Source organism: Acipenser ruthenus, chromosome 17, assembly GCF_902713425.1.
Source record: "Acipenser ruthenus chromosome 17, fAciRut3.2 maternal haplotype, whole genome shotgun sequence".
Lineage (NCBI taxonomy): Eukaryota > Metazoa > Chordata > Actinopteri > Acipenseriformes > Acipenseridae > Acipenser > Acipenser ruthenus.
The window spans coordinates 9,613,479-9,640,780 of record NC_081205.1 but is presented as its reverse complement, the minus strand read 5'-3'; the positions used below and the strand labels follow the sequence as shown (position 1 = coordinate 9,640,780).

General features: G+C 37.8%; 2 protein-coding genes across 8 annotated transcripts in view; both read right to left on the bottom strand.

Annotated features, from left to right (window-relative positions):
• Positions 1-9,595, bottom strand: part of unc13d (unc-13 homolog D (C. elegans)) — a 46,139-nt gene extending 36,544 nt beyond the window's left edge. For 3 of the 7 annotated variants that reach the window (XM_058989918.1, XM_058989919.1, XM_058989920.1), the window contains exon 1: positions 2,782-2,930. In XM_058989918.1, the coding sequence (XP_058845901.1) occupies positions 2,782-2,847 (66 nt within the window). In that variant the 5' untranslated portion in view covers positions 2,848-2,930. Of the gene's footprint in view, positions 1-2,781; positions 2,933-9,461 lie in introns of those variants that run through there. The other 4 variants (XM_058989922.1, XM_058989923.1, XM_058989921.1 and 1 more) reach the window with 3 other exon arrangements.
• A 4,392-nt stretch (positions 9,596-13,987) lies between these two features.
• LOC117423297 (WW domain-binding protein 2-like) lies at positions 13,988-25,574 on the bottom strand. The gene is made up of 8 exons (XM_034038842.3): positions 25,311-25,574; positions 24,279-24,387; positions 21,547-21,682; positions 20,773-20,865; positions 19,770-19,892; positions 19,067-19,186; positions 16,545-16,621; positions 13,988-15,362 (listed from the first exon to the last, which is right to left on the bottom strand). The coding sequence occupies exons 1-8, from the start codon at positions 25,367-25,369 to the stop codon at positions 15,315-15,317; spliced, it is 765 nt and encodes a 254-aa protein (XP_033894733.2). The 5' UTR covers positions 25,370-25,574; the 3' UTR covers positions 13,988-15,314.
• Positions 25,575-27,302: the final 1,728 nt, after the last annotated feature.

Below are 27,302 nucleotides of genomic sequence, written 5' to 3'. Positions count from 1 at the left end.
AAGCAAGGCCCTTTTTTAACACTTGCATAGCTATAAATAAGTCTAGGAAAGATAACACCACTTAAAATAGCAGACCAGTAAACTAATAAAACACACTTGAATGTATATTCACAGGCGGCAGGTGGCTAGGGCTAACAGAGCTTAGCCCCCTCAAATCTTCTTACCAGCTCAACAAGTTTTTTATGCCTAAAATGTGCACCAGACTGACCGACACCGATAGCCAAAGCCAGCAGCTTCGCACCAGTGTTCCTAGACCTGACCTCCCCTCCCCCCCCCAAAAAATAAAATCTAGATGAAAACCTTAAAAATTGCACCTAATACTTCAGGGAAACAAACAACTGAGCTGAATGAGGGCTCAGTTAATTAGGCTGGTGAAATGTTCAATATCTACTGAATTTATTAAGAGACAATTCATGCAAGTAGCACTGAAATCCACCTTTAAATAATACCAGAAGCACATCATGTTAAGTGATATTACAGTAATTTTTTGTTAATTGCAGAGCCCAGGTGCCTTACAATTTTATGCAATTAACCAGTGTATGCAATTATCAGTAACAAATACAGCATAGTACATAAACTGATAATTACATACAATTGTGAAGCACATTTCTTATGAAAAAGTATGTTACTTATTCTGGTGTAATGCATAAAACTGAGGCACACAGGATATGTAATTAACAGGAATCTACTTCATGTGCATTTTTTAAGAAATGTGCTTCACATTTTTTTTAATTAACAGGAATATGCAATTATCATGTATGTAATTAATTGGAATATGCTGTACTTGTATAATAACTAATATTATATAGACACACCATGGCTAAGTTGTAAAATGACTGGCAAAAAAATAAGCTAGAAAACAACATTGGCAAGTTACCGCTCATCTGCAAAATAACGTTCAAATAGTTTTTTTTCTCTTTATTTTCCAGAATATATATTCACTGACTGGCACAACACTTAAACACTGACATTACAACTAACTTCCCCTGGAACAAGTATTAGGCCCCCACCTGTGCCTCTCACTCAAATTCTATGCAGCACAGACTATGTGGGCCTAATGGCCCTAATACTTACTGCACATGATGTGATCAGTCAAAGTAAATCTAATTTCTGAAGAAATTCTATAGAAATCAGTGGTCACAGTTGCCAACAGGCATGATGTCACAGTGTGTCCACCATCTTAGTTTACATTTTGAAAAAAAAAAAAGAAAAACTTTTAGAAAAACCTCTAAAATTAAAAATATAGCTTTAAAAAAAATTAAAACTTTGCCCAACCTTCAGATTGCCCTGAGCAGAAAAGTAAAACCTCTAGATCTGGAGGGAAAACCTCTGATCTGGAGGGAAAACCTCTAGATCTGGAGGGAAAACCTCTGATCTGGAGGGAAAAACTCTAGATCTGGAGGGAAAACCTCTGATCGGGAGGTGAAAACGAGTGGAAAGGGCAAACCACTCAATGTTACGCACCTACACTGAGAGCTGTCACGGCTGGTAACACTGGCTACCACTTCTCCTGTATGTATATAGAACAGGATGTCATTCATCTACAGGATTTAGCCCATTTCGACTCTGTTTGGACGGATACACCACCACCCGTCGAGCTTCCACAGACCCACAGCAGGGGCCGGGATTTCGTCACATATGAAGCCCATTTATAGCAAACTGTTCCTGGACTAAAATACTTTGTTGATGCTAACCTAGTGGAAGCTGCCCATAGCAACAAAACAAACTATGACCGGGGGGGGGGGGGGGGGGGGGGGGGGGGGGCAGCTCAGAAAGAACAGTGTAAAGTTGGAGATTGGGTTTGAGTATCCATGCCACCAGCAGGGAAGTTAGATCCACGCTAAGGAAAAAGATGGGAAATTAGCCATTCTAAGATCTGTCTCTGTCTACATCAATAGACTGTTCAGTACTATTTTTTGTTGGTTCAGTTCTACTCAATCTTGAAACAGTATCTATATTTTGTTTAATGGGACTAAACAGCTCTGTTTAAAACCGTCCTTTTGGTTTTGTCATTTCACCGTGCACCTTCAGCATTGACATACACAACCCCCCAAAAAACATGAAGCAAACTACAGGGATTGATTGATCAAGCCTCCACCACCTCACATTCACGCAAGTACTCTTATGGCTGAAGAATAACCTTGTAGGTTATACAGTATTACAGTTTAGCTCCCTTTTAAATGATGTTTAAATAAAAATACAGTTTTATTACAAAGCCTTTAATGAGTCATAAGCAAAAATAGACCCTGGGGACATTGATTAAACTATGAATTATTTTATGATCTTCCCCAAAACAAACCTTATTCTCAGTATAGGAATTAAAAACAGTTCAAAAGGTAAAAAGATCCACCGTCATGTTTGTTTTCCACAACTAACACATTTTAACAAAATGTTTAAAGAATATTAACATTTAACAGGAATATAAAGCTGTGTAGAGTATTTTTGTTCAAAAAATTATTTTTTGCTATTATATTTAATTGCTGGACAATTGGATGAGCCTGTCACCAATTTCAAAGAGAAATTATTTAAAAAATATTGCAAGCCTATATAATTAGTTGAATATATGGACACTTCGACCTACAGCTTTTTATTATGTACGAATATACACTCCTGTAATTTTTATTTCAATATGACCGTCAACAAAAACATTATAACAGGTTTTATTGTATTTGACTGTGCTATTTTCAACACATTTGGCCTAGGACTGAGCTACGTCTCTAACATCCCCCATTAACCACCAAAACGCAGCTTCAACAATGAATCCAATCCACCCAGACGTACCTCTGAGTCTCTGTGTGGCTGGCTCTCCCCCTCCAGCATAGCTCCATTATGAGATGGGTCCATCATTCCCAGTGATGACCACAGAAGCACAGCAGTATTTGTACTCTTATTGTAGCCTTTGTGGTCAATAAACTGCTGGCATTACCGTGTTTCAAAAGAAGCGGAAGACAGCATTTCCTGTGTGTGATAAAGCTCTCTCACTGCCTCATACGCTGCTATAAGCTGTTGTTAAACAGTTCAGGGCACACATGAAATCTGATGAACCCTAGTTGTCACGCAGTACTCCTGTCAATTAGAAACAGATCAAGTTCAAATGGTCCTAGAAAGATCCTAACCCTCCTTCCAGTAGCATTAAAAAAGGCATGATGTCTAATGATGTGTTGTGAATAAGAGAATATTCACAAGGCTAGGTAGTGGTCTTTCAGAACTACGCTGATAAACACAGAGCATTACAATGGTTAAGATTTTCTAAATGTTTTTCACAATTTATTAGTAGCTCAGGTTATCTTACTTTAAAAAGTAAGGTAAATGCAGGATCCTTACCTTCTCAAACTGGTGTTGTTGCAGGGTGTAGACCCTTGTCAAAGCCACTGACTTACATTGCGTGGCTCTGAGTTCAGTAAGCAGTTCAGGCTGCAGTGCAAAACCTTGTAGATAGCACTTTGAAGCAACACAGCGTTAGTGTTTACTGAGTAAAGCTTTTATTAAACAAAGGACATCCACCTTTTAGGGCTCTTTTTGTCCCGTCAACCAATGAAAACACTGTGCTATACCTCAGGCTCTGCTACACATGGCTGTGAAACTGGTTTGGTTTGAAAGGTCCGGGACTGGGCCAAGGCAAGGAACAATACTTTTTTTAGCACCCAAACTTAGCATTGAAATACAGAAGCACGCCAAATAATTGTGTGGTAACTAGCAGTTATTTTGCCTTTGAGACTGGATCTATTAAATTAAAACACATTTGTAACTAATAATGTGGAAATGCACATAGATGTAAGACTGGAGAGTCTGTAATCTGTTTGTCAGTGGAGTCTGTTTAGAGTCTTGATTTTTCAATAGATTTGAAACTACAGTTGACACAATTTTAATCTCAAATACTGATTTTTAAATGATTTGAATTGAACCCCTTTGAAATGTTCATTCTTTACAGTGGAGTGCAGACCGCTCTAGTACCAGAGCAGTAAACTAATCTAATATACTAATATGTATATCTATGCATATATGCTCATGTATATTTATTTTCCAGAATAAGACACTGGAAGTTTATAATTAGGAGCTCCAGAGTAGTCTTTCTATAAAGTTGCTCCGTGCTGAAAGAGTTAATTGTCTATATAAGCTTTATGATTGATTGGAGTCCCAAGAGCTTGTAAATCATAAATATACTACTTTGAAATAAGAGTTATTGTTAGGGTAAAATAAGAATATTAAATCAGGACATAGATGTTAGCTCCCAAATAATGTATTTTTATATTTTTATTGGTCAATAAAAACCCAAACAGAAACATGTCTAGGCCTGTTGTCTATAAAATTGTATTTAAGAGTACGCCTTTGTACAAAATACTGATGTGATTGTACAAAGGGTGAAAATGAAGTCACATTACAATAGTGTGCAAATGTATTAGAACACCCCATTGCTTCTGTCATTTTGTTGTGCATATGAAGTCAAACCACTGTTACTGAAGCGTGGAGAATTGTCAACATAGCAATTGTCTAATTGAATTGATAACTTTAATAGGCTACACATGCAATTCATTTAAAATAGTAAGAGAAAAGGAACACATAGCCAGAAATGGTAAAATGCATGAGATGTTTTAGAAGTTGTTTAAGATGCCTAATTTGCACAAAATGGTCAAAAATTTTCACAACATTTTAATTAATTACATTTTAACTGAATCACTCTGGACAATGTAATATGTAATAGATGGGCCACCTGGCCTGTTCCATATTAAAGTTTAGGTAAATAACTTTTTAAACCTCTACCTCACTCCTGATCTCCCACAATGAACAGGTTGCACATAGCTCCCACAGGTACAGGTCATCCACCCTTACAGTGGTTAATCAGTGCACTGACGAAAGCCCTAGCTAAGTCACTCTTGATCTCCCACAATGAACAGGTTACATATAGCTACCACAGGTACAGGTCATCCACCCTTACAGTGGTTAATCAGTGCACTGACAAAAGCCCTAGCTGAGTTGTCTACTTCACTGAACATTGAAATTCTCACACCTAGAGGTGTAAAGAGGTGAGAATATAAAAGACAAATCTTCAGGTGTTCTAATAAATTTGCACACGACTGTAATTCTGCTGTGAAAGAAGTTGTGTTATCCAATGCATAATTATGTATCATCTAAATATTCAAAACCAAAACACATGTAGGATTCTAATTCACTCTATAAACAGACTTACATTAAAAAGGGGGTTTCACCGAGTCAGTGTTGCTTGCCTGGGATGTTAAACAATACATACAGTTCATATTGCCGTGGTGTATCTTCCAGATTGCGCCACATACAGTTAATAATCAACTGAAGCCCCACCCAGGAACCATGTGGTTAGACTTCCTTCTTTGAGTTTGTTTCCCCTGCGGTTGGTTTTTCAGTAACCTATTGAAGTCAGTAGTTAATTAATGTGTGCAGCTACATTCATCTCAGTGAAAATGTTTGAGTGATGTACCCTGACAAAAAACAACCTTTTGCCAGTTTTTTGGTGCTGGGGAATCACTTGTTGCCCTTTTTTTTACCCCACTAAGACCCATTGCTTATTAAATATTTAAATATAAAAGGAGGAATGTATAGAGGTATATCAGACCTTTTTTGGCCTAGGTAAAAACAGTATCTCACTTAGAATAACTGTGGCAGCATAGACCACGTGGTAACGGTCAGGCAGGCAACACACAGACAAATAAGAATAAATTTAAACACTTTATTAGTTGTAAACACCCAAATAAACCAATTAAACAAAATACTGACACCGATCTTCATGTATTTAAGGGAAGACCCACCTTTCCCTGGTACAGCTACACACATTTAGCAAAACCATTGTATCAGTGCTGGCTTACAATTCAAATTGTACCTACAGCCTTTTATACGCAGCTGTATAGTTTGAATTAATTAACTGACCAGCCAATCAAGGTGCCAGGTTCCTGCTACCAATGGAGGGAGCCAGACAGGAGCGCCCTCAGAAATCTGTCACATGGTACACACAACTGAACCACACCGACATCCCATCTCATGCGGATAATGACTCTGCATCAACATGCTGTTAAGTGTTTCAGCCAATCAGAGTGCTGCATTTGTGTTCTTTCCTGAGTTGCACAGCTCCTACACTGTAACATTACAAAACGGCAATCAGATTAGATCACTGTTTCCCTTTCTAAAAATGAATAAACACTGCACTGCCATCGAGACAGAACAGCAACTACAATGACAGCAAAATAGTCCACAACAAAAATAAAAGTTGCAATCACTACAACCAATGTAATCATCGTATAAGCATATTTTTTTTTGTTTTTATCTTACATGCTGTGACAAAACAAGCAGTTAAAAACAAAAAAAAATAGTAATAATAATAATAATAATAATAATAACACAACTTGGCAATTATGTGTTAATGATTAGGACATGTATTATTCATTTTAATATAAGACACTGATAAAATTAAAATACAAATGAAACTTGTATAAATGTGCACCTACCATGGTCAATCTAGGAAGCGCAGCAGAATTCAGGTAACATTCAATACCGTCAGCGTATTTTCAGTGCATAAAACTCCACCAACGTTAGTGTCAGAAAGACAGTTCGTACCTTTACTGATTTTTTCCCCTCTCACATCTGGGTCATCAGAAGAAAGATTTCAAGGCCTCAACCACATTTAACTGCTTCCATTTGCTCATTACTACCACTAAATAAACAGTACAATCCTATAAGCATAAAATGTCTGTGAAGCTGAAATTTTGCAAACCAATGGTACGCACAGTGCATAACGTGCTTAGGGCTGCGGTGCCAATGGAGCCAGGGACAAATTTAACATTGGGGATTGGCCCTGTCCCTGCTAAACTGCAAAAATAAAACAAGAAAGCAACAACAGACTACATTGTTAATGCTGAACCACTGGATCATTTGGATTCCTTTAGAATTCAACTTGACAAGGTTTTGGGATCAATCAAATACTAGGAACTGGGCATTGATGGGCCGAATGGCTTTCTCTTAACCATGGTTTGTTTGTAAACACGCTGTTGTTTGAGATTATAACGAAAACAAATATTAAAATGTTTAACATTTTAACTGAATCACTCCGGACAATGTAATAGTAATAAATGCGCCCCCTGGCCTGTTCCATATTAAAGTTTAGGTAAATAACTTTTTAAACCTCTGTCTCACTCCTGATCTCCCACAATAAACAGGTTACACATAGCTCCCACAGGGACAGGCCACCCACCCTTACAGTGGTCGAAGGCAGCGCTAGCTGAGTTGTCTACTTCACTTAGTTTCTTATAATTACCTTAAAATTTAGCATTTATAAAATAATACTGTAGTGCGCAAATGTATTAGAAGACCCCATTGCTTCTGTAGTTTTTACTTCTTGTGCATATTAAATCAAACCACTGCAACTGAAAATCTTGAAAAATTGTCAAAATAGGCAAATTAGTGTCTAATTTAATTGATGGCTTTAACAGGCCACAAATGTGGTTCATTTTAAATTGTAAGAGAAAATGAACACATCCACAAATGGTAAAATGCATGAGACTTTTTAAAAGTTGTTTAATTAAAGCACAAAGTGGTCTAACATTTTCACACGAGTGCCTATTGTTTCTATATCGCTGATTACTGATTGAAAATCGAAATTCTCACAATCACAGGTTTTCATGCAGGTAGGTAAAGGATATAAATGACAAATCTTGAGGTGTTCTAATAAATGTGCACACTACTGTATGACAATTTTGTATTAAAATAAGCATAGTTTAAATAATATTTACCTTTATTTATTTAATTTGTTAATGGCAATATTGTAAAGAACAAGCTGTATCATAAATCCCTACCCTTTGCAGGATATCTACAGGATGGTGTGGTTACTGCACATGCTCAACAGCCAGAGCCTTTTCTGAATCCTTATTGGATGTCTCTAATAATGCTGTTACTATAAAAACGAATCCTCTAATGTACCCCTTATTTTACACGTTATTGAAGTAAAGCTGATGAGTCTGTAGCTACAAGGTTCCAGCCTTGTTTAAATATATATCACATTTGAGCTCCACCAGTCAGCAGGGACATCGTGCTGTCGATGTGTCCTTTCTGATATATCATCATTATTCAGAATATGCTGTATAACTAATTACCAAGTGAAAAGAGGAATCACCCAATGTCCAGCCTATATGGTTTTACAATTGTACATCTACTAGGTCAAACCTATGAAACTGTGGATCATGCCATTAAATGGTATCCTGGCTATTGGATGTAACTGCCAGGAATAAGGCTGTCCTGTAAGACAGAATCTAATGCTGCTAAGGCTATAAGGATTTTCAATCTATTTTAATCCATTTATCCAAGACCCATTGCAAATCCTACAGAAATGACAACATGTATATTATTAGGTTGAAAACTTGATCAAAAGGGTAGAGGACCACAACTCATCAACTCCCTCCATAAGCAGTAATGTTTGAGGAATTAACGTTTATAAATCCGAGCTGAAGCCAAAAAATAGCAGACTTGCAGCACAAACATAATGTTAGTAACAGATAAGACAGAAAGCCTGTTTGTATGCCAATAGACAAACCTATGTCAATTTCGGCACTACGTAGAAATAACAGAGCTTTTTACACTTTTCAGTACTCAAGTGTATTGATTCACCCTGATGCTGAAACAGGTAAGTTTTGAAAAGCAATGACACTTACATCATTCTCTATAGCAGCGGATTATGCAGAGAATTCAAGATGACCCAAGTTACAAAGAGCAATATGAGCGAAACAGTCTGTTTGTGGGACATATCCTTCTTTGTGAATGATCCCTTATCACTTTATACCAGTGATCAGTAATAAGTGAATAAGTAATAAGTAAAATACATATTACAGGAGCTGGCAAACAATACTTAAGTGCTTGAGTAAAATACATATTACAGGAGCTGGCAAACAATACTTAAGTGCTTGGTGTTTCGTTTGTTAGCTAGCCAGGTAATCAAGTGCGATCTCAAACAGCAAAGTGGCTCTACTGAGTAAGGCAGTATGTATCCCATATTTGTTTTCGGTCTATATATCTAATCAATCATACATGAGAATTCGTTTTTTTTTGTTTTTTTTTAGTTTAGGTCTGTACAGCAACACTACAAATTGAAGTCCTTGCAATAATTGTGACAATATTCTACATTTCCCATAAAGTGTCACTTTAGTTTCTTCACTTCCTTAAACCTAATGCTTATTCTGAAATCACTACCCTGACTATATTCTGAAACCAACACAGCTCTCTTAAAGATACCCAATGCTGGAATGATACTGGCCCTACAAACAAAACACAACTCCACTAGTACCATAGGCCAGTTGCGTTAACTGCTTAGTGGTTGAGATCCTGAGCACCTTCATTTTCATAAATCTCATCCCAAATAAGATAAGGAATAACCCCTGATCAAACCAATCAGTTGCCTGTTTGAATAGCAATACCACGTGTGAACCTTGTACAGCTCTGCCTCTTACCTTGGGATCAGTGCCGTTCTTCTTTGTACCCTTCATCGTCCCCTCTCACAGACATCTGCTAGCCTTGTGTCAGTTAGATTTCAACACAATTCCACTTCTCCTTGTGGGTCTGCCCAGGTCAGAGTGCTGGCGATGGGGCTGCACTCCTGACGACAAGCGAGGGGGAAGCAGCACACAGCTGCACGTCACTTCTCATTTTTCATTACACATCTTAATATATACCTCCTATCTGCCACTGTTGTGTAGACAACACAAGTAGAACTGAAAACAATGCAAAACAATACTGTTGGACAAATTATGAATCACCATGTAGAATCATACTTTCTTCTACTTGTGATAAAGGAATATGAACACTGGGCTCTGCCAGTCTTTAGTCATCAGGCCTTCCCTCACAATATGTTGCATCAGACTGCTATTTTATATTTATCCCACATACAGCCCACGCTCAAATGGTTATTTCTTCACATGTTTTTTTTTTTCTGCTCTGAGTCTGACTTTAAACAAATTAGTCACACGGATCTTGTTCATCCACTGTGTAAAGTTATAACAGTATAACATCTCACAGGGGTATGTGGAAGAAAGGAGGACCTCATCATACCAGACAGGGAGGCTCGGTTCTGCATGGATTTAAATCATTCTGTATTTTCTGTTACAACACAATATTTTTAATGACACACATTAAACTCCCTTCTGTTGACCAGATCCTTAAAAAGACCAGGTGACCTCTCTTGGGTTGTCCCTTGCAATATGAATGTTTGATTGAAATACATGAAACAAAACATAACTTTGGAAGTCCTGTATCCTACATTCCTTTCCCCCCCCTACTGTCACTATATACAGACGCGCTCAAATTTGTTGGTAGCCCTCCACAAAAAACGAAGAATGCACAATTTTCTCTGAAATAACTTGAAACTGACAAAAGTAATTGGCATCCACCATTGTTTATTCCATATTTAATAGAAATCAGACTTTTTGATTTTTTATTCAACATAATATTGTAAATAAGAAAACAAATGAAAATGGCATGGACAAAAATGATGGGACCGCTAACCTAATATTTTGTTGCACAACCTTTAGAGGCAATCACTGCAATCAAACGTTTTCTGTAGCTCTCAATGAGACTTCTGCACCTTTTAACAGGTAGTTTGGCCTACTCTTCCTGAGCAAACTGCTCCAGCTGTCTCAGGTTTGATGGGTGCCTTCTCCAGACTGCAAGTTTCAGCTCTTTCCATAGATGTTCGATAGGATTCAGATCAGGACTCATAGAAGGCCACTTCAGAATAGTCCAATGTTTTGTTCTTATCCATTCTTTTGGGTGATTATCCTGTTGGAGGACCCATGACCTGAGACTGAGACAGAGCTTTCTGACACTGGGCAGTACGTTTCGCTCCAGAATGCCTTGATAGTCTTGAGATTTCATTGTGCCCTGCACAGATTCAAGGCACCCTGTGCCAGGCGCAGCAAAGCAGCCCCAAAACATAACCGAGCCTCCTCCATATTTCACTTTAGGTATGGTGTTCTTTTCTTTGAAAGCTTCATTTTTTCGTCTGTGAACATAGAGCTGATGTGACTTGCCAAAAAGCTCCAGTTTTGACTCATCTGTCCAAAGGACATTCTACCAGAAGGATTGTGGCTTGTCAATATGCATTTTAGCAAATTCCAGTCTGGCTTTTTTATGTTTTTCTTTCAAAAGTGGAGTCCTCCTGGGTCTTCTTCCATGAAGCCCACTTTCGCTCAAAAAGCGACGGATGGTGCGATCAGAAACTGACGTACCTTCACCTTGGAGTTCAGCTTGTATCTCTTTGGCAGTTATCCTTGGTTCTTTTTCTACCATTCCACTTTCCTTCTGTTCAATCTGGGGTCGATTTTCCTCTTGCGGCCGTGCCCAGGGAGGTTGGCTACAGTTCCATGGTCCTTAAACTTCTTAATAATATTTGCAACTGTTGTCACAGGAACATCAAGCTGCTTGGAGATGGTCTTGTAGCCTTTACCTTTACCATGCTTGTCTATTATTTTCTTTCTGATCTCCTCAGACAACTCTCTCCTTTGCTTTCTCTGGTCCATGTTCAGTGTGGTGCACACAATGATACCAAACAGCACAGTGACTACTTTTCTCCATTTAAATAGGCTGAATGACGGATTACAAGATTGGAGACATGTGTGATACTAATTAAAGAAACTAATTAGTTTGAAATATCACTATAATCCAGTTATTTATTATTTTTTCTAAGGGGTACCAACAAAAGTGTCCAGGCCATTTTAGAATATCTTTGTAGAATAAGCAATAATTCATCTCTTTTTCACAGCTTCTTTGCTTTATTCTATGACATACCAAAGGCATGCAAGTATACATGATAAAATAGCTTTTAATTTCATCTCTTTTCAGAAGGAATGAAGCATTATTTCAATGAGCTGTAAGGGTACCAACAAATTTGAGCACGTCTGTATATATATATATATATACACAGTACTGTGCAAAAGTTTTAGACAGGTGTGAAAAAATGCTGTAAAGTAAGAAAAAAAATAGACGTTAATAGATTATATTTATCAATTAACTAAATGCAAAGTGAGTGAACAGAAGAAAAATCTAAATCAAATCCATATTTGGTGTGACTACCCTTTGCCTTCAACAGCATCAATTCGTCTAGGTACACTTGCACAAAGTCAGGGATTTTGTAGGCATATAGTCAGGTGTATGATTAAACAATTATACCAAACAGGTGCTAATGATCATCAATTCAATATGTAGGTTGAAACACAATCATTAACTGAAACAGAAACAGCTGTGTAGGAGGAATAAAACTGGGTGAGGAACAGCCAAACTCAGCTAACAAGGTGAGGTTGCTGAAGACAGTTTACTGTCAAAAGTCATACACCATGGCAAGTCTGAGCACAGCAACAAGACACAAGGCATTTATACTGCATCAGCAAAGTCTCTCCCAGGCAGAAATTTCAAGGCAGACAGGGGTTTCCAGATGTGCTGTCCAAGCTCTTTTGAAGAAGCACAAAGAAACGGGCAACGTTGAGGACCGTAGACGCAGTGGTCGGCCAAGGAAACTTACTGCAGCAGACGAAAGACACATCATGCTTACTTTCCTTCGCAATCGGAAGATGTCCAGCAGTGCCATCAGATCAGAATTGGCAGAAAACAGTGGGACCCTGGTACACCCATCTACTGTCCGGAGAAGTCTGGTCAGAAGTGGCCTTCATGGAAGACTTGCGGCCAAAAAGCCATACCTCCAACGTGGAAACAAGGCCAAGCGACTCAACTATGCATGAAAACACAGGAACTGGGGTGCAGAAAAATGGCAGCAGGTGCTCTGGACTGATGAGTCAAAATTTGAAATATTTGGCTGTAGCAGAAGGCAGTTTGTTCGCCGAAGGGCTGGAGAGCGGTACACGAATGAGTGTCTGCAGGCAACAGTGAAGCATGGTGGAGGTTCCTTGCAAGTCTGGGGCTGCATTTCTGCAAATGGAGTTGGGGATTTGGTCAGAATTAATGGTCTCCTCAATGCTAAGAAGTACAGGCAGATACTTATCCATCATGCAGTACCATCAGGGAGGCATCTGATTGGCCCCAAATTTATTCTGCAGCATGACAACGACCCCAGACATACAGCGAAAGTCATTAAGAACTATCTTCAGCGTAAAGAAGAACAAGGAGTCCTGGAAGTGGTATGGCCCCCACAGAGCCCTGATCTCAACATCATCGAGTCTGTCTGGGATTACATGAAGAGAGAGAAGCAACTGAAGCTGCCTAAATCCACAGAACTGTGGTTAGTTCTCCAAGATGTTTGGGCCAACCTACCTGCCGAGTTCCTTCAAAAACTGTGTGCAAGTGTACCTAGAAGAATTGATGCTGTTTTGAAGGCAAAGGGTTGTCACACCAAATATTGATTTGATGTAGATTTTTCTTCTGTTCACTCACTTTGCATTTTGTTAATTGATAAATATAAACTATTAACATGTCTATTTTTGAAAGCATTCTTACTTTACAGCATTTTTTCACACCTGCCTAAAACTTTTGCACAGTACTATATATATATATATATATATATATATATATATATATATATATATATATATATATTCTTTTCTAAATGTGAATCCAACTCCTTTGTCTTGACCATCATCTGCTGTGTTGGATACAATATTTTGCTGGTTATATTGACATTATAATGCAACTTTATTACTGTGTAATGGTTTTCAATCAATGAATACATCTTTAAATTCATTCTATTAATTTTTTTACAGACTTAATGTAAAGGTGCCAATACTTTTGTCATGAACGGTGCTTTTTTTTATTTTTTATATTGTTAAACTTCCAGAAATTGTGTATTTTGGTCTCTGTCAAATTAATTAGTGGCTGTTCACTAAATGCTTGTATTTGACATGTTTTCTTGAATGATTTTATATTAAGTGTAGGGTGTCAATACTAAGTTTTTAGTCTTATTTTCACAATTAATTTTTTTTTGTTTGTTTTCATTTTAAATTACAAGAAATAAGCCAGTTACACACAAACGGAATCCACCTCATTAAAATTTAATCCACAAATTAGAATACAATACATCTACATATGTTTCATATTAATAAATTAATATTTTTTTTAAATAAACAGTAGCCTTATAGTAGTGCCTAAAACAGAGATATTCTACCACTTTGGATACACACTGTAGGAAGGGATTAGTCGACACAATGCATAGCCATTTTAAAGTGCAAACTGCTAAATGTGTAATACAACTGGTCCAGCTCACGCCATTAAAAGGCAATGAGTCTGGTCCTTCCTAGGTGCTGTGCTGTCTTCATCATATCATTTAGGGGTGTCCCAATACTTGTATTTACCAAGTAATTATCTTTAAGAAATCCGAAGTTGTTGGGTATTAATTAAATGGAATAAAACTTGTCAATTGCTCAACACAAAACAATGCGGCCCCTTGATCTCCCTCATTTACACAATTATTGAATATCAATCTGTCTGTGCTATTTAATACAGAGCCTATCGTAATCAAAACCAATTAAAACTCATTTACCTTTCTTTTATACTTTTGCTATGAAATCATTTTTTTATTTCACTTTCTTTAGAAATGCTTCATCTCTGTGTGATTGTAGTCCTGGGCAAGATTTAATCTCTGATTAAACTCGACAAAAAAATCCCAGTTTCCACAGCAGAAGCTCTTGAGTTAGGTTTAAAGAAGTCACATTTTCATGACGAATCAGTTACATTTACTAGTTTTGCAAAATATTTTCATTGTGAGTTTATGGCCTTGGCACAGCAGTAAAAATGTCAGTGCTCCAGATGAGAGGAAAATTCGCTTCCAATCAGCCTTTAAAACACTCAAGGTGGAAGTTAATTGCCATCTACAGGTACTCAATTGTAAAAGTGATGGAAGGTCAGCTTTTCTTATTTTGAAATCAACATATTAAATGAATGGATTTATTTAAAGTCTGCCGACAAATACTTCTTAAAGGCAATTACTCAGAAAGTATCGGCACACCCTAATTTCATTACACAATTAAAACTGTGACATATCAGTGAACACTTATCCACTCCAACCCAGCCACATTCTTCCATGAACTAATCCATGCTAGAGTGATCTACAAATGAAAAGTGCTCTACAATCTTATCAGCAACAGACATGTGAGGGACACTCTAAACAGAGACAGGGGGTTCCATGGAATACCTCTCAGCCATGCTCAGCCAATAGGGAGAGGGGTGAATGAATGCTAGAATGAGTGAAGGGCTTTATTGGGGGTTCCATGGAATACCTCTCAGCCAAGCTCAGCCAACAGGGAGAGGGGTGAAGGAATGCTAGAATGAGTGAAGGGCTTTGTTGGAACAGCAGTCCTTTCGGTTTACTGATTCTTCTTGTCCGTTGGTGGGGAGTATGGAGGAGGCTGGTCCTACAAATAGAAATAATAAATAAATAAACCAGATGTTTCTGGGTTTTAAAACAAAAACAATATCCCCTGTGGCACAGCAAAGAGCATTAAGCTACTTCACTGCCTGGTAAACCAGTGGTCCCCACCTGACCATTTCAACTTTCACAAAAACATTTTCACATTATACTACATATAACTACAAAATAGTTTTCATTCTTTCTTTCTCTTTTCAAAAACATTAACAGCACAAAAGGACTTATACATTTTGATTTTGCAAGACAGGGGTATGACATATCTTGTGTATGACAGAAAAACAAGCTTGATTGGTTAACCATTGTGCTATGATCCATCCAAACTGCCGAGTCTCGTAACTCGTACTGACTTTGGGGCCAGAAAGTATGGTGTGGTACTGCCGATACATTTCTGAAGAGCAGATTGTTTAAAGGTCCATACTTGGGACAGTTCTTAGAAATGTGGCTCATAGTTTAACATGAGGGTTTTTACAACAACAACATTGCTCTTCTATAGCCTTTCAGGACAAGGTCCTCTCAAAGCGCTGAACACATTTCAGCAGAATAATGTGATAAAAAAAAGAATACTTCAAAATTAATATTAAACATTTTAGTTCTTAGTCAGCTGTTTAAAATCTATTCATACACTTAAGGCAGAGTACCAGGAAACGCCTTAACCCCCCCCCCACCCCCCAATTCATAACATTTTGGTGCATCCATTTTTTTTTATGTCAGAAAGACAAGCAGACAGTACAGCCGAACAGGAATCAGGAACAACAGAGTTTCATCAGCATGATGTTACGCAAAGGCAACATATAAATAGTGATGCTAACTTTCTTACTTTTGCAACAAGGTGCACAAAACAGGGTTTAAAATGTACTGACAGGTTGGATCTGGTCATCCAAATTGTCCATTTACTTGTGATACCCGAGTTACTCTCAAATGTAGATTAAGAAGAAACCGTCTGAACAACCGCTCAATTCCTTGTGCACCTCAAGGGGTTAATAAAAAGGGTGTAGTTGCATTTGGAAATAGACTTAGCTTACTCAATGCAGGCATCTCATATTCTACAGCCCTGCCCACATACAAGAAAAGTGTGCAACTATTTGCCTCTTGCCAATGAGCAATCCGAGTTGTAAAAGTGGAAGCAGCACAGTGGTGTATACTGTAGAAGCAGCGCGCTGTTGCTCACCTGTGGCATGTAGACATTGTGTGGATTAGCCGGAGTGCAGTAGGCGCTCGATGCAGCCTCAGCTGCCTTTGCTTCAGCTGGAATAAAGATTATGCATCAAAACAGAACAGGTTATTACACTGCAGATAACAGTGTACAAATACACTTAGGATCAAGCAGGGTAATTAAGGACATGGGTAATTATGTATACTGAAAACAGTAGCTGAAGAACTGAAGCAAAGAAATGATGGCAGGAATCATGAGACATTTTTGTCTATAAAAGGACACATGACTCCTCAGGTGAGTGTAGAGGTCAATACTTCTAGAAACAAACTTAAGAGATATTAGTCAATGATATACTTTTTATAAAGCCAGTATCTCATAGTGTGCAGTCTCTATAAGGTCTGATATGGCTTCAAATAAGGTGTCGACGCTACTTCAACTGCTAACATCTCATAAGCCATTTTTAGAACTTTGTATTTCCTGTATAATAAACTCCTCTGGGAAAATCTCACAGCATCCTGTGATCTAAGATGGCTGAAATATAATGACTGTTTGGTTTCCGGATGATAAAGACCTAATGTGGCTTCATACTTGATACAGAACTGTAATCTATTATTCTCCAAGACAAGTTCAATTGTGGGTATCATCTAAGATAAATGAACCTTTCTGTGGTAGTAAAATTACAAAGCTGTCATGCTGCCAAGCCTCATATCTCAGAGACAATTTCAATTAAACTCTTCAGAGTAATATAAACACCGCATGTTAAACGTGTTTAGGACCATGATGTGACCTTTGTTTCTGGGGTACAGGGCAGAACACCTTGAGTTGGTACTGTGACAACATTGTATAAAAATCATTGTATAACAGGACATTATCCTAAAATCCTTTTAATACTGGTTGTTTGTGATTAACACTGTAAGGCTATGTACATACACACTGCAGTTGGCTTGACAACCGTATTTACAAACAGCACTCGCTGCGGTTGTTTGTTGTACACACACACCATTCATTACTGAAGTGAGTGCACTCCCTGTTTAAACAAACCACTGAACTCGGGCCATCATTATATGCCGATCGTGAGGTTTTGTGTGACAACCTGGAGGCACATGTTTATACTTTTGGAAGAAAGTACTGTACATAAATCGATTGACAGCTTGTCAAGCTCAGCTATGCTGGTTTCTGCAAAACCAGCGGAGATGCCGTTTTGCTTTTTCTGCACTGCTAAATACAGTGGCGACGATCTGCAGGACCATGACTGTAGATCGAAACATTTGGGCCATCTTCTGACCAGAAGGCTGGTGGGAACGACTTGAGTGGTTTCCAAATGACTGGATTAAAAATGTACGTATGTCTAAATTGTATATGCGTATTGGTCATTTACTGAGACATTTCCTGGCGTGCCAAAACACACAGATGAGACGTTCGGTATTGGTGGAAAAATGAGTTGCGGTCACACAGTGGCATTTGGGGATATGAATGGTCCCATATTGTTTTATTTAAGTTGTAAAACCAAAAATACATATTTTTTCTTACAGCAAAATATTATACAACTACTTATATGAAATAAAAAAGTATATTACATGTATGCACTATTTACTATTGTTATGAATTTACTATTCATCAATATTATAAAATCAACTTGACTCATCAGGCACCTATATATATATTTTTAGCCATGTTTCACACAGAAATGTCTAATAAACAATGACATCATTAAATCTACTGAGCACCAACTGCGGTTGTGTTAGTGCGGTTGTAACACACACACAGTTAGTGCGCATTAACTAACCAAACTAAATCGATACTTGTTCCGAACAGGATTAACTAGTGTGGTTGTCTCTGCCCTTTGTAACTGAACTGTGTGTGTATACAAACAGTATTAAAAGCAAAAGGTGAACTCACAACCGCATTTAGCCTGTGTGTGTATGTAGCCTAAATGTACAATAATAACAAATTACTAATATTTTTTAAATGCATTTCGTGTTTTGATAAATGCGAACATACCGGCAAGCTGGTGTAGCTCTGGGCACCGCCATCTTGACATCAGGCTTTATTATAGCCATGAGCACGCTTAATAATAGTTAATGTGGGGGGAAATATAGCTTTTGGTTGGGTTTTAACAATACTATGCTTAACTGGTGAGAGTGGGTATATAATGTTTAAACCAAGGGAAATTACCCTAACATTTTAATAAGTGTGAATCAGTTAATGCAGATATTGTAACATTTATAAGACTATACTTTAAGGTGTAGTCCTGGGGAGGGGCTAATGATAAGGGAGGGTATAAATATCTGTGCAGATGATCAAACCTAGAGAATTGTGCAATGAGAAGCCAGTTTCTGAAACGGTTTATTCTTCATCCTCGGGAGCCAAGAAGTCCTATTAGCAGTTAAAGAAGCAGCACTAGACTTTCCAAAACACATAAGCTCCCCTCAATTATCTTAGTAATGGCTGTTGTTGCCCAATTAATAAGAATGGCTTTTATGGGTTAATGTCTAGCTGAACACACTCATGCTCATTAATTAAGTGTGTGGGATTACCTGCTGTAGTGTTGGGGAGGCTTGCATTCAGTGGGGGCTGTTCCAGTGGTCCAGAGTAGGGGGGTGGGGGCATGTAGGGCATATTTCCATCCATAGTCGGGGGTGCAGGGTAAAAACCAGCTGTGAACAGACACCACACTGGTCTCAATACGTGACAATACCTACTAGTCCTTAAAAAAAGGTCCTAATTGCAAAAAGCTTGGCTATTTGTAGCTGTTGTGTTGTGTTGCAAATTAAACATGTAAGTTAGTAACTTTCTAGTCTCTAGCATTTCGCTTGGTTGTACCCTTCTTTCACCTTTTTTTGTATAGAAGACTACAGAATGTACTGTACTATTAAAAGGCAAGAGAAAACAGAAAACAATATCATTTTCTGAAAAACATATATGAACACATTTCTGCAAAATTCTGTCTGCAGATATTAACCAACAGTTTCCCAATGTGGGCAAGTTACATAGAGATTTTCTTCTCTCTGAGCTTGCAAGAAGACCTTTAGTTTAGTCACATACTGGTAAGAAATATTGTTCTAATTGTTTAAGAAGAAAGTCTCTGTGCTGGCAAGAAGACCTTTAGTTTAGTCACATACTGGTAAGAAATATTGTTCTTATCGTTTAAGAAGAAAGTTGTACAGAAAGTTAAAGTGTTAGCAGTTTGTTTCATATTTCTTTTAAAACATATTGGGCACTGCTCCTGAGTAGACTGACCTGAAGGAGGGTGGCAGGGGTAGTCTGGTGGAGGGCCTGCATACATCTCATTGGCAGGGGGTGGAGGGTAGGCATAGGCTCCATTAGGCATGTAGGCACCGCATGGGGCCTGGCCACGGGAAGCTGAGGGACAAACAGACAGGACAGCAGCATCAGCATCAGCAACTGGGTAGTGAAATAATTCCATATAGCTTAGCCAGTTTGCACTTCCATTAGTAACATAGGTGTCACATGTGCAGTTTTGAAAGAAATTTATTTTAATTTTAAACCCTGTTACCTGGTTCTACTTTCAACCATACTTTATTTGTTGATATGCCTTATTCTTGGGTTAACTGTTTACACTTGTATTTCTTAGGCCATTTCTCTTCCTTCTGGGTCAAAGCATATCAGTCAATATGGGAAGCAGCTCACAGGAAAGAGCCAGTAAAGGGGTGTGGACTATTTCACTCTCCAGGTGAAATGACCCAAGTGCATGCCAGTCTAAAGGCATGGCTTGTAAACAGATATTTCTTTAACTTAGTGTAGTACAAGATTTAATGTTTGCTATAACGTCTGTGTCCTTCCAAACTGCACATCTGAGACCTACTGTATATAATGAATGGAGGTACATGGCAGTGACATTTTATCGAACTTTTTTTGTTAGTTACAATTATTTTACTATGATCAAATACAATCATACAAACTTTTGCTCAGCAAATTTGATCAACTTATTTGTAGGTCTGCATTTGTTTTTTGATAGATATATTAAAAGGGACTGCAAAAACTAAGAAGTTATGAAACAAATAGTCCCAGAGAAATAAGCAATTCAACCATAGGGGACATGGAAACACAGGTGATTCACATTGGATGCTAATGAAAATACAGAATTTGCATTATATTCTATTAACAGTGAAACTGTAAGTAAAAAGAAAATGCTGAGGAAAAGGGGCTTTACATTTTCCTGTAACATAACTCTACGCCCAGATGAATACATCCAGCCCAAATATGACTTACAAAAACATACCTTGTGATGCCACTTGCAGCATGTACTGTCCAAACTCAATAGCACCCCCTGCTGAGAAGATTAATTTAAAGGTAGCAGAGCCCTCCCATCCTCCTTAAAAAAATAGAAATGCAATGTGTGAACAACAAACCTCTTCATAAACCTGAAATCACCTGAATCATCCATCCCTGCACTGGAAACTGAGAGGAAGGTTAGTGCAGAACTTAAAGAACAGAACCTGGGCTTGTCTATATGATGACCATGAAAAGGTGTACAATAAGCTGATCATATGAGAGGCACCAGCTACTAAATGTATAGCTGCCTTGAATTTTAACAGTGCTTTTTGAATTTGGGTGACTAAATAAAGAAATCCACCAGCAAGGCTTTAATATGATCTTTAATCAGTTTTACTACCAGAACATACCACGGTGTTGTAAAATAATATTCATGCATAAATCTTAGTTTTTAGGCCATGGGAGTGCTTACTGTATAACAGACAGAGACAGAAATGCTTAATATATGAAATCAAAAGAAAAACTAGGTGCCTATTTGTGCGTTAATACCATATGTGAAAAAAAACTGGCTGATTTTCCAATGCTGTTGAAGAAGTTTACTAATGAGTCATAACAAAAAGCCATCTTCTGTCACAGGTCAAAGCAAAGGTTATAGTTAAATTTTGCCCTAGGAGTTTTTCATAACACTGCAAATATGAATCGTTTATAGTTCATTATGTTAAAGATATACTGCAGGACTGCAAACAACACAGCATGCTGCCTCACGGCGTTGCTGGCATACCTGCAGGCTCTGCGCTCACAGCCCCTTTGATGTAATTTGCTCCAAACACTGGCTGCTTCACCTCACAGCCTTTCATCAGGTAGAAGGGCATCATGAAGGAATGCATGGGGTCTCTGCCTTTGCTCAGGAAAATGACCTGCAAGGAAAAAATCATTGTGTTGCGAATTGCAACCTGCAATAACAGCTTTTGACTACTTACACTTACAGTGGCTCTCAAAAGTATTCACCCCCCTTGGACTTTTCCACATTTTTATTGTGTTACAACATGGAATCAAAATGGATTTAATTAGGAGTTTTTGCCACTGATCAACACAAAAAAAGTCCATAATGTCAAAGTGAAAAATAAAATCTACAAACTGTTCTAAATTAATTACAAATACAAAACAGAAAATAATTGATTGCATAAGTATTCACCCCCTTTGCTATGACACACCCAAATAAGCTCTGTTGCAACCAATTGTCTTTAGAAGTCACATAATTAGTTGGAGTCCACCTGTGTGCAATTAAGGTGTTTCACATGATTTCAGGTTAAATACATCTGTCTCTGGGAGGTCCCACAGTTGGTTAGTACATTTCCTAATAAAAACTACATTATGAAGACAAAGGAACATTCAAAGCAAATCCGGAATAAGGTTCTTCAAAAGCACCAATCAGGGGTAGGATATAAGAATATTTCCAAGGCACTGAATATCCCCCGGAGCACAGTAAAGTCCATTATTAAGAAATGGAGAGAATATGGCACAACTGTGAATCTGTCTAGAACAGGCCGTCCTCAAAAACTGAGTATCCAGGCAAGAAGGGCACTAGTCAGGGAGGCCACCAAGAGGCTTATGGCAACTCTAAAGGAGTTACAGTCTTCCACGACTGAGCTGGGAGACACTGTGCATACGGCAACAATAGCCTGGGTGCTTCACAAAACTGGCCTTTATGGGAGAGTAGCAAAAAGAAAGCCACTATTGAAAAAAAACTCACATCGGCTAGAGTTTGCCAGAAGGCATGTGGGAGACTCTGAGACCAAGTGGAAGAAGATTCTATTGTCTGATGAGACCAAAATAGAGCTTTTTGGCCTCAACGCTAAGCGCTATGTTTGGCGCAAGCCTAACACCGCACATCATCCTGAGAACACCATCCCTACCGTGAAGCATGGTGGAGGCAGCATCATGCTATGGGGATGCTTCTCTGCGTCAGGGCCTGGAAAGCTTGTGAAGATAGAGGGCAAAATGGATGCAGCAAAGTACAGAGAAATCCTGGAGGAAAACCTGCTGAAGTCTGCAAGAGACCTGGGACTTGGGAGAAGATCTGGGAGAAGATCATCTTCCAGCAGGCCAATGACCCCAAACATACAGCCAAAGCCACACTGAAGTGGCTTAAAAACAAAAGGTCAATGTCCTGGAGTGGCCCAGTCAAAACCCGGACCTCAATCCAATTGAGAATATGTGGAAAGAGTTGAAAATTGCTGTTCACCAAAGGTCCCCATCCAACTTATCGGAGCTTGAGCAATTTTGCAAATAAGAATGGGCAAAAATTGCAGTGTCCTGATGTGCAAAGCTGGTAGAGACTTATCCAAATAGACTCATGGCTGTAATTGCTGCCAAAGGTGCCTCTACCAAATATTGACTCAAGGGGGTGAATACTTATGCAATCAATTATTTTCTGTTTTGTATTTGTAATTAATTTAGAACAATTTGTAGATTTGATTTTTCACTATGACATTATGGACTTTTTTTGTGTTGATCAGTGGCAAAATCTCCTAATTAAATCCATTTTGATTCCATGTTGTAACAATAAAATGTGGAAAAGTCCAAGGGGTTGAATACTTTTGAGAGCCACTGTAAACCTACACTAAAATTCTATACTGTATCCTGTATTGTCCATATCACAGGATTTTTTTTTTTTTTATTCACACATCATAGGGAAATTAACTAAGGAATTACTTTTCTTTTTCAAACTTTTAATCATGAATGTTCACCAGGAAAAAATAAATAAATAACTGTATCCAATTTTGGCATGAATAACAGTCTGTGACAAATACTCAAAATATGTACTAAGGGCAAGAAACAAAGTAACAATTGCTTTACAAATTAGGCCTAATCAAACGGTATTAAGGAAAACAGATGAGATATTCAAGTACTGTAAACTCACCCCTACTAAAATCAACATAAAAATCTGAAAATCAACTTCCAAAATGAACAGTATTGTATTGTGGTGTATTTTACTGTTATTTATTTGAATACATTATCAGCAGCCACTTACACTATGGAAAATTGTCCTTTACATGGCTTTGCAAGCCTGAATTTAAAAGTGAATATAACGATATGAACCCACAAACAGGGTAAGTAGCTTCAGATATAACTATTTCTTTTTTTCACCCCAAGATCTTCCTTATCTAAAGAAATCACATGATGTGATGACCTTTCAACTCTGCAGGCCACATCTTCTTCATAGGTTACTACAGGAACTTTCCCTGGCTACATACAAATCCAAAGATTAAACTATTGTTAATAGCAGCTTAGTAAATTGTTGTTTTCAGTCTTAATACATTTGTCTAACCTAATGGGTTTGATGAGCTTAACTGACCATTCATAAGGTCACCAAACACACATGCCGAGATCCCTTAAGACTATGTATAAATCTGGATCTTAATTTTAAGTACTGTGAGTAATAAGTATGACACATGCATGTGCTCCCACGCTACAATATATTTACCACAGATATGCTGTTTTTTCACTCACCCTGTAAGGGGTCATGTAAACAGTCCCTTTCTTGGTCCCTTTGAAAGCTTCAGGCATGTTTTCAGATTCACAGAAGGTCAGCTCCACATGGTCGTATGTCATCAAGATGCTGTGAGAAAGGAGAAGAAATCATTTATCAGCTTTCACACAGAACGTCAGCCTTGTGCAGCTGGTAATGTGACCTACTGTAGGTATCTTCAGACAAATCTTGCTGTTAAACTCTCCAGAGTTTAATAATTATTATCAAAATTATTTATACCCTATAATATGTGAATACAAAATATGAAAACAATCACGATTGTGTTGAAAAATGTATTGTCGCAAGAAAAAAATAACCACAGAATGATTAAGACTCCGCATATGTTCAAATCAGAACCATGACTAGCACTTCGTGCAATACTGTCTGTTCTATATCAGCTAACTGGCAATCTTCAAGAATACTCACAAAAACATTTAACACTACTTAAATTACCAGTCTCGCCAACAGTCATTTTCTTCCCGAAACCTCGAGATCAAAGACATCTTAATTAAAAAATGTCACACGATTAAATTTAACGGGGTTTCCTCAGAGATTTCCCATTGGAGAAATTGCTGTCGTTTATTATGTACAAACTGAAAGCGTCTTAACATTCTCAAATACTACTGGGAACCAAAACAGGTCCTGTGGGTCCTTCAAATAAGAACCCACACGACTACGTGTTTGTCCAGTTTATTTATTGTATAAACAAGTTCAATTTGCATTGATGATATTTTCCTTTTTTAAAAGGTTTGCTTTCTACTGTATAACGACATTTTAATTATCTTGACCAAATAAATTACTGTAGGCTACACAACTAACACTAGTGGTGTCTATAATATCAAGTATCCATTTTTGAAGCCTACAGCCTACCTGTTGTTGTGTATCTGTACTTATTTTATGGTAAATACAATATTTCTAGAAAACAGACTAGTCTATTTTACACCTAAACAGAAGACCAGGTTACATAAGCTGCCTATAACACAGTACCTCCAACACAGTACCTCCTTACTCACCTTTCACTGTTGTTGATAATAACACCACCGCACTCAGAATTGTTTTTATTGAGCGCCATGGCGCCGCTAGTGATTAATAATACCAATGTTCACAGTGATTTAGCTTTATTTTAATGTATTTCCTATTTTCTCCAATTTTTCCAGGCCTATCGCTGTATTACAATTCTGCAGTCTCTCTGCACTTCCGACTACTGGAACCATCGCTGTGACGCCGCGTAACGTGCCCCGCCCCTTCCCGATTTTTCCCCGCACCGTGAGCTTGTGTTGGGCGCGTTTATTAGAAACACTTCTGTAATTAAAGGGTGGCTGCTCAAATCACTGACTCATTGCTGCCAACTACTGGTCATAAAACAGAACATAAACATTTATTTTACTTCTAAATGGAGTTGTATCACCCTGTATCCTTCATGTACTTAATAACTGTGTTTTTGTTGAATATGCTATATGTTTTAAAAAGTCTGCGTATACAGAACTTGTCAAGCCTTCCTGTCTCGATTTCCTCATCATTATTATTATTATTATTATTTATTTCTTAGCAGACGCCCTTATCCAGGGCGACTTACAATCGTAAGCAAAAACATTTCAAGCGTTACAGTACAAGTAATACAATAATACATCATCTTGCTTCTCTGTGGAATATATTGTGTACAATTACAAAAACAATGTTCCATGGATTCTGTTGTCTTGTACTGGTCAGAAGCTCCACTGTCATGCTTGCCTATGATATTAAGGAATTTATTAATGGCACAGTGTCCTATTCTAATTCTACTCCAGATTATTTCCTCTATTGTATTTTTACACCTTCAGTGTATCTTCTTATCAACCACTGGACAAATGCTAAAACAATGTCTCCCTTTTATCCATTCCATAGTTGATAGTATGGGAATCATTTCTGCAGTAAACACCGATAATTGATCAGACAATCTGACTGATTTTCCCACATCAAATGCTGTCATAGAGAAACTTGATGACTCTCTTCCACTATCAATATACTTTTCCCCATCCGTATACATGTGTATATGTATTCCTCATTTTTTTCGACATACCCCTCTACTAGCCTCTTCGCTGTTGTTTTATCTTCCACCCCTTGTAATGTTTCTCTTAAAATTAATTCTTCGGCTCTATTAGCTGCAATGGTGGTATAATCGACATACAGTTATCATTCGTCATTTTAATTTCATTTATTTTAAACTGCTCTACTATTTCTGTAATCCTTCTATCAGATGTATTTAATTGCTTCTCCCCAGTATAACATTCCCAACACTCATTCAGTACTTGCTTTGTTGGATGGTTAACCAGCATACTAAGATATATCCAGTAATTTATTCCCAATCTGTCTTCTCAGATCTAATGGCAACTCACCAGTTTCCACTTGTAACACATTCATTGGAGATGTTTTAAAAGCACCTGTACATACCTCAATGCCTGATATTGAATCTTATCAATTTTCTCTTTCAAGGATTTTGTTGCCATTCCATATGCTTGACACCCATAATCAATTACTGACCGTATTAACGTAATATATATATATATATATATATATATATATATATATATATATATATATATATATATTATGTATTTCTTAGCAGACGCCCTTATCCAGGGCGACTTACAAGATATCACATTATTTTTACATATAATTACCCATTTATACAGTTGGGTTTTTACTGGAGCAATCTAGGTAAAGTATCTTGCTCAAGGGTACAGCAGCAGTGTCTCCCACCGGGGATTGAACCCACGACCCTCCGGTCAAGAGTCCAGAGCCCTAACCACTACTCCACACTGCTGATTTTGTCAGTTTTCTTTTTTCTACAAGGTCTGGTCTGTATTTGAATTTGATTGCATTCAAGCATCCACACAAGGATTTAAGAACGAAAGAAATGTTTTCGATTCTGATGTTTTAATGGAGCCATCTGGGTTTCTATCCCACCGAAATGTCAGTTTGCATGCATACGAGAGGGCAATGGTACAGCATTCATGGTACCTGCA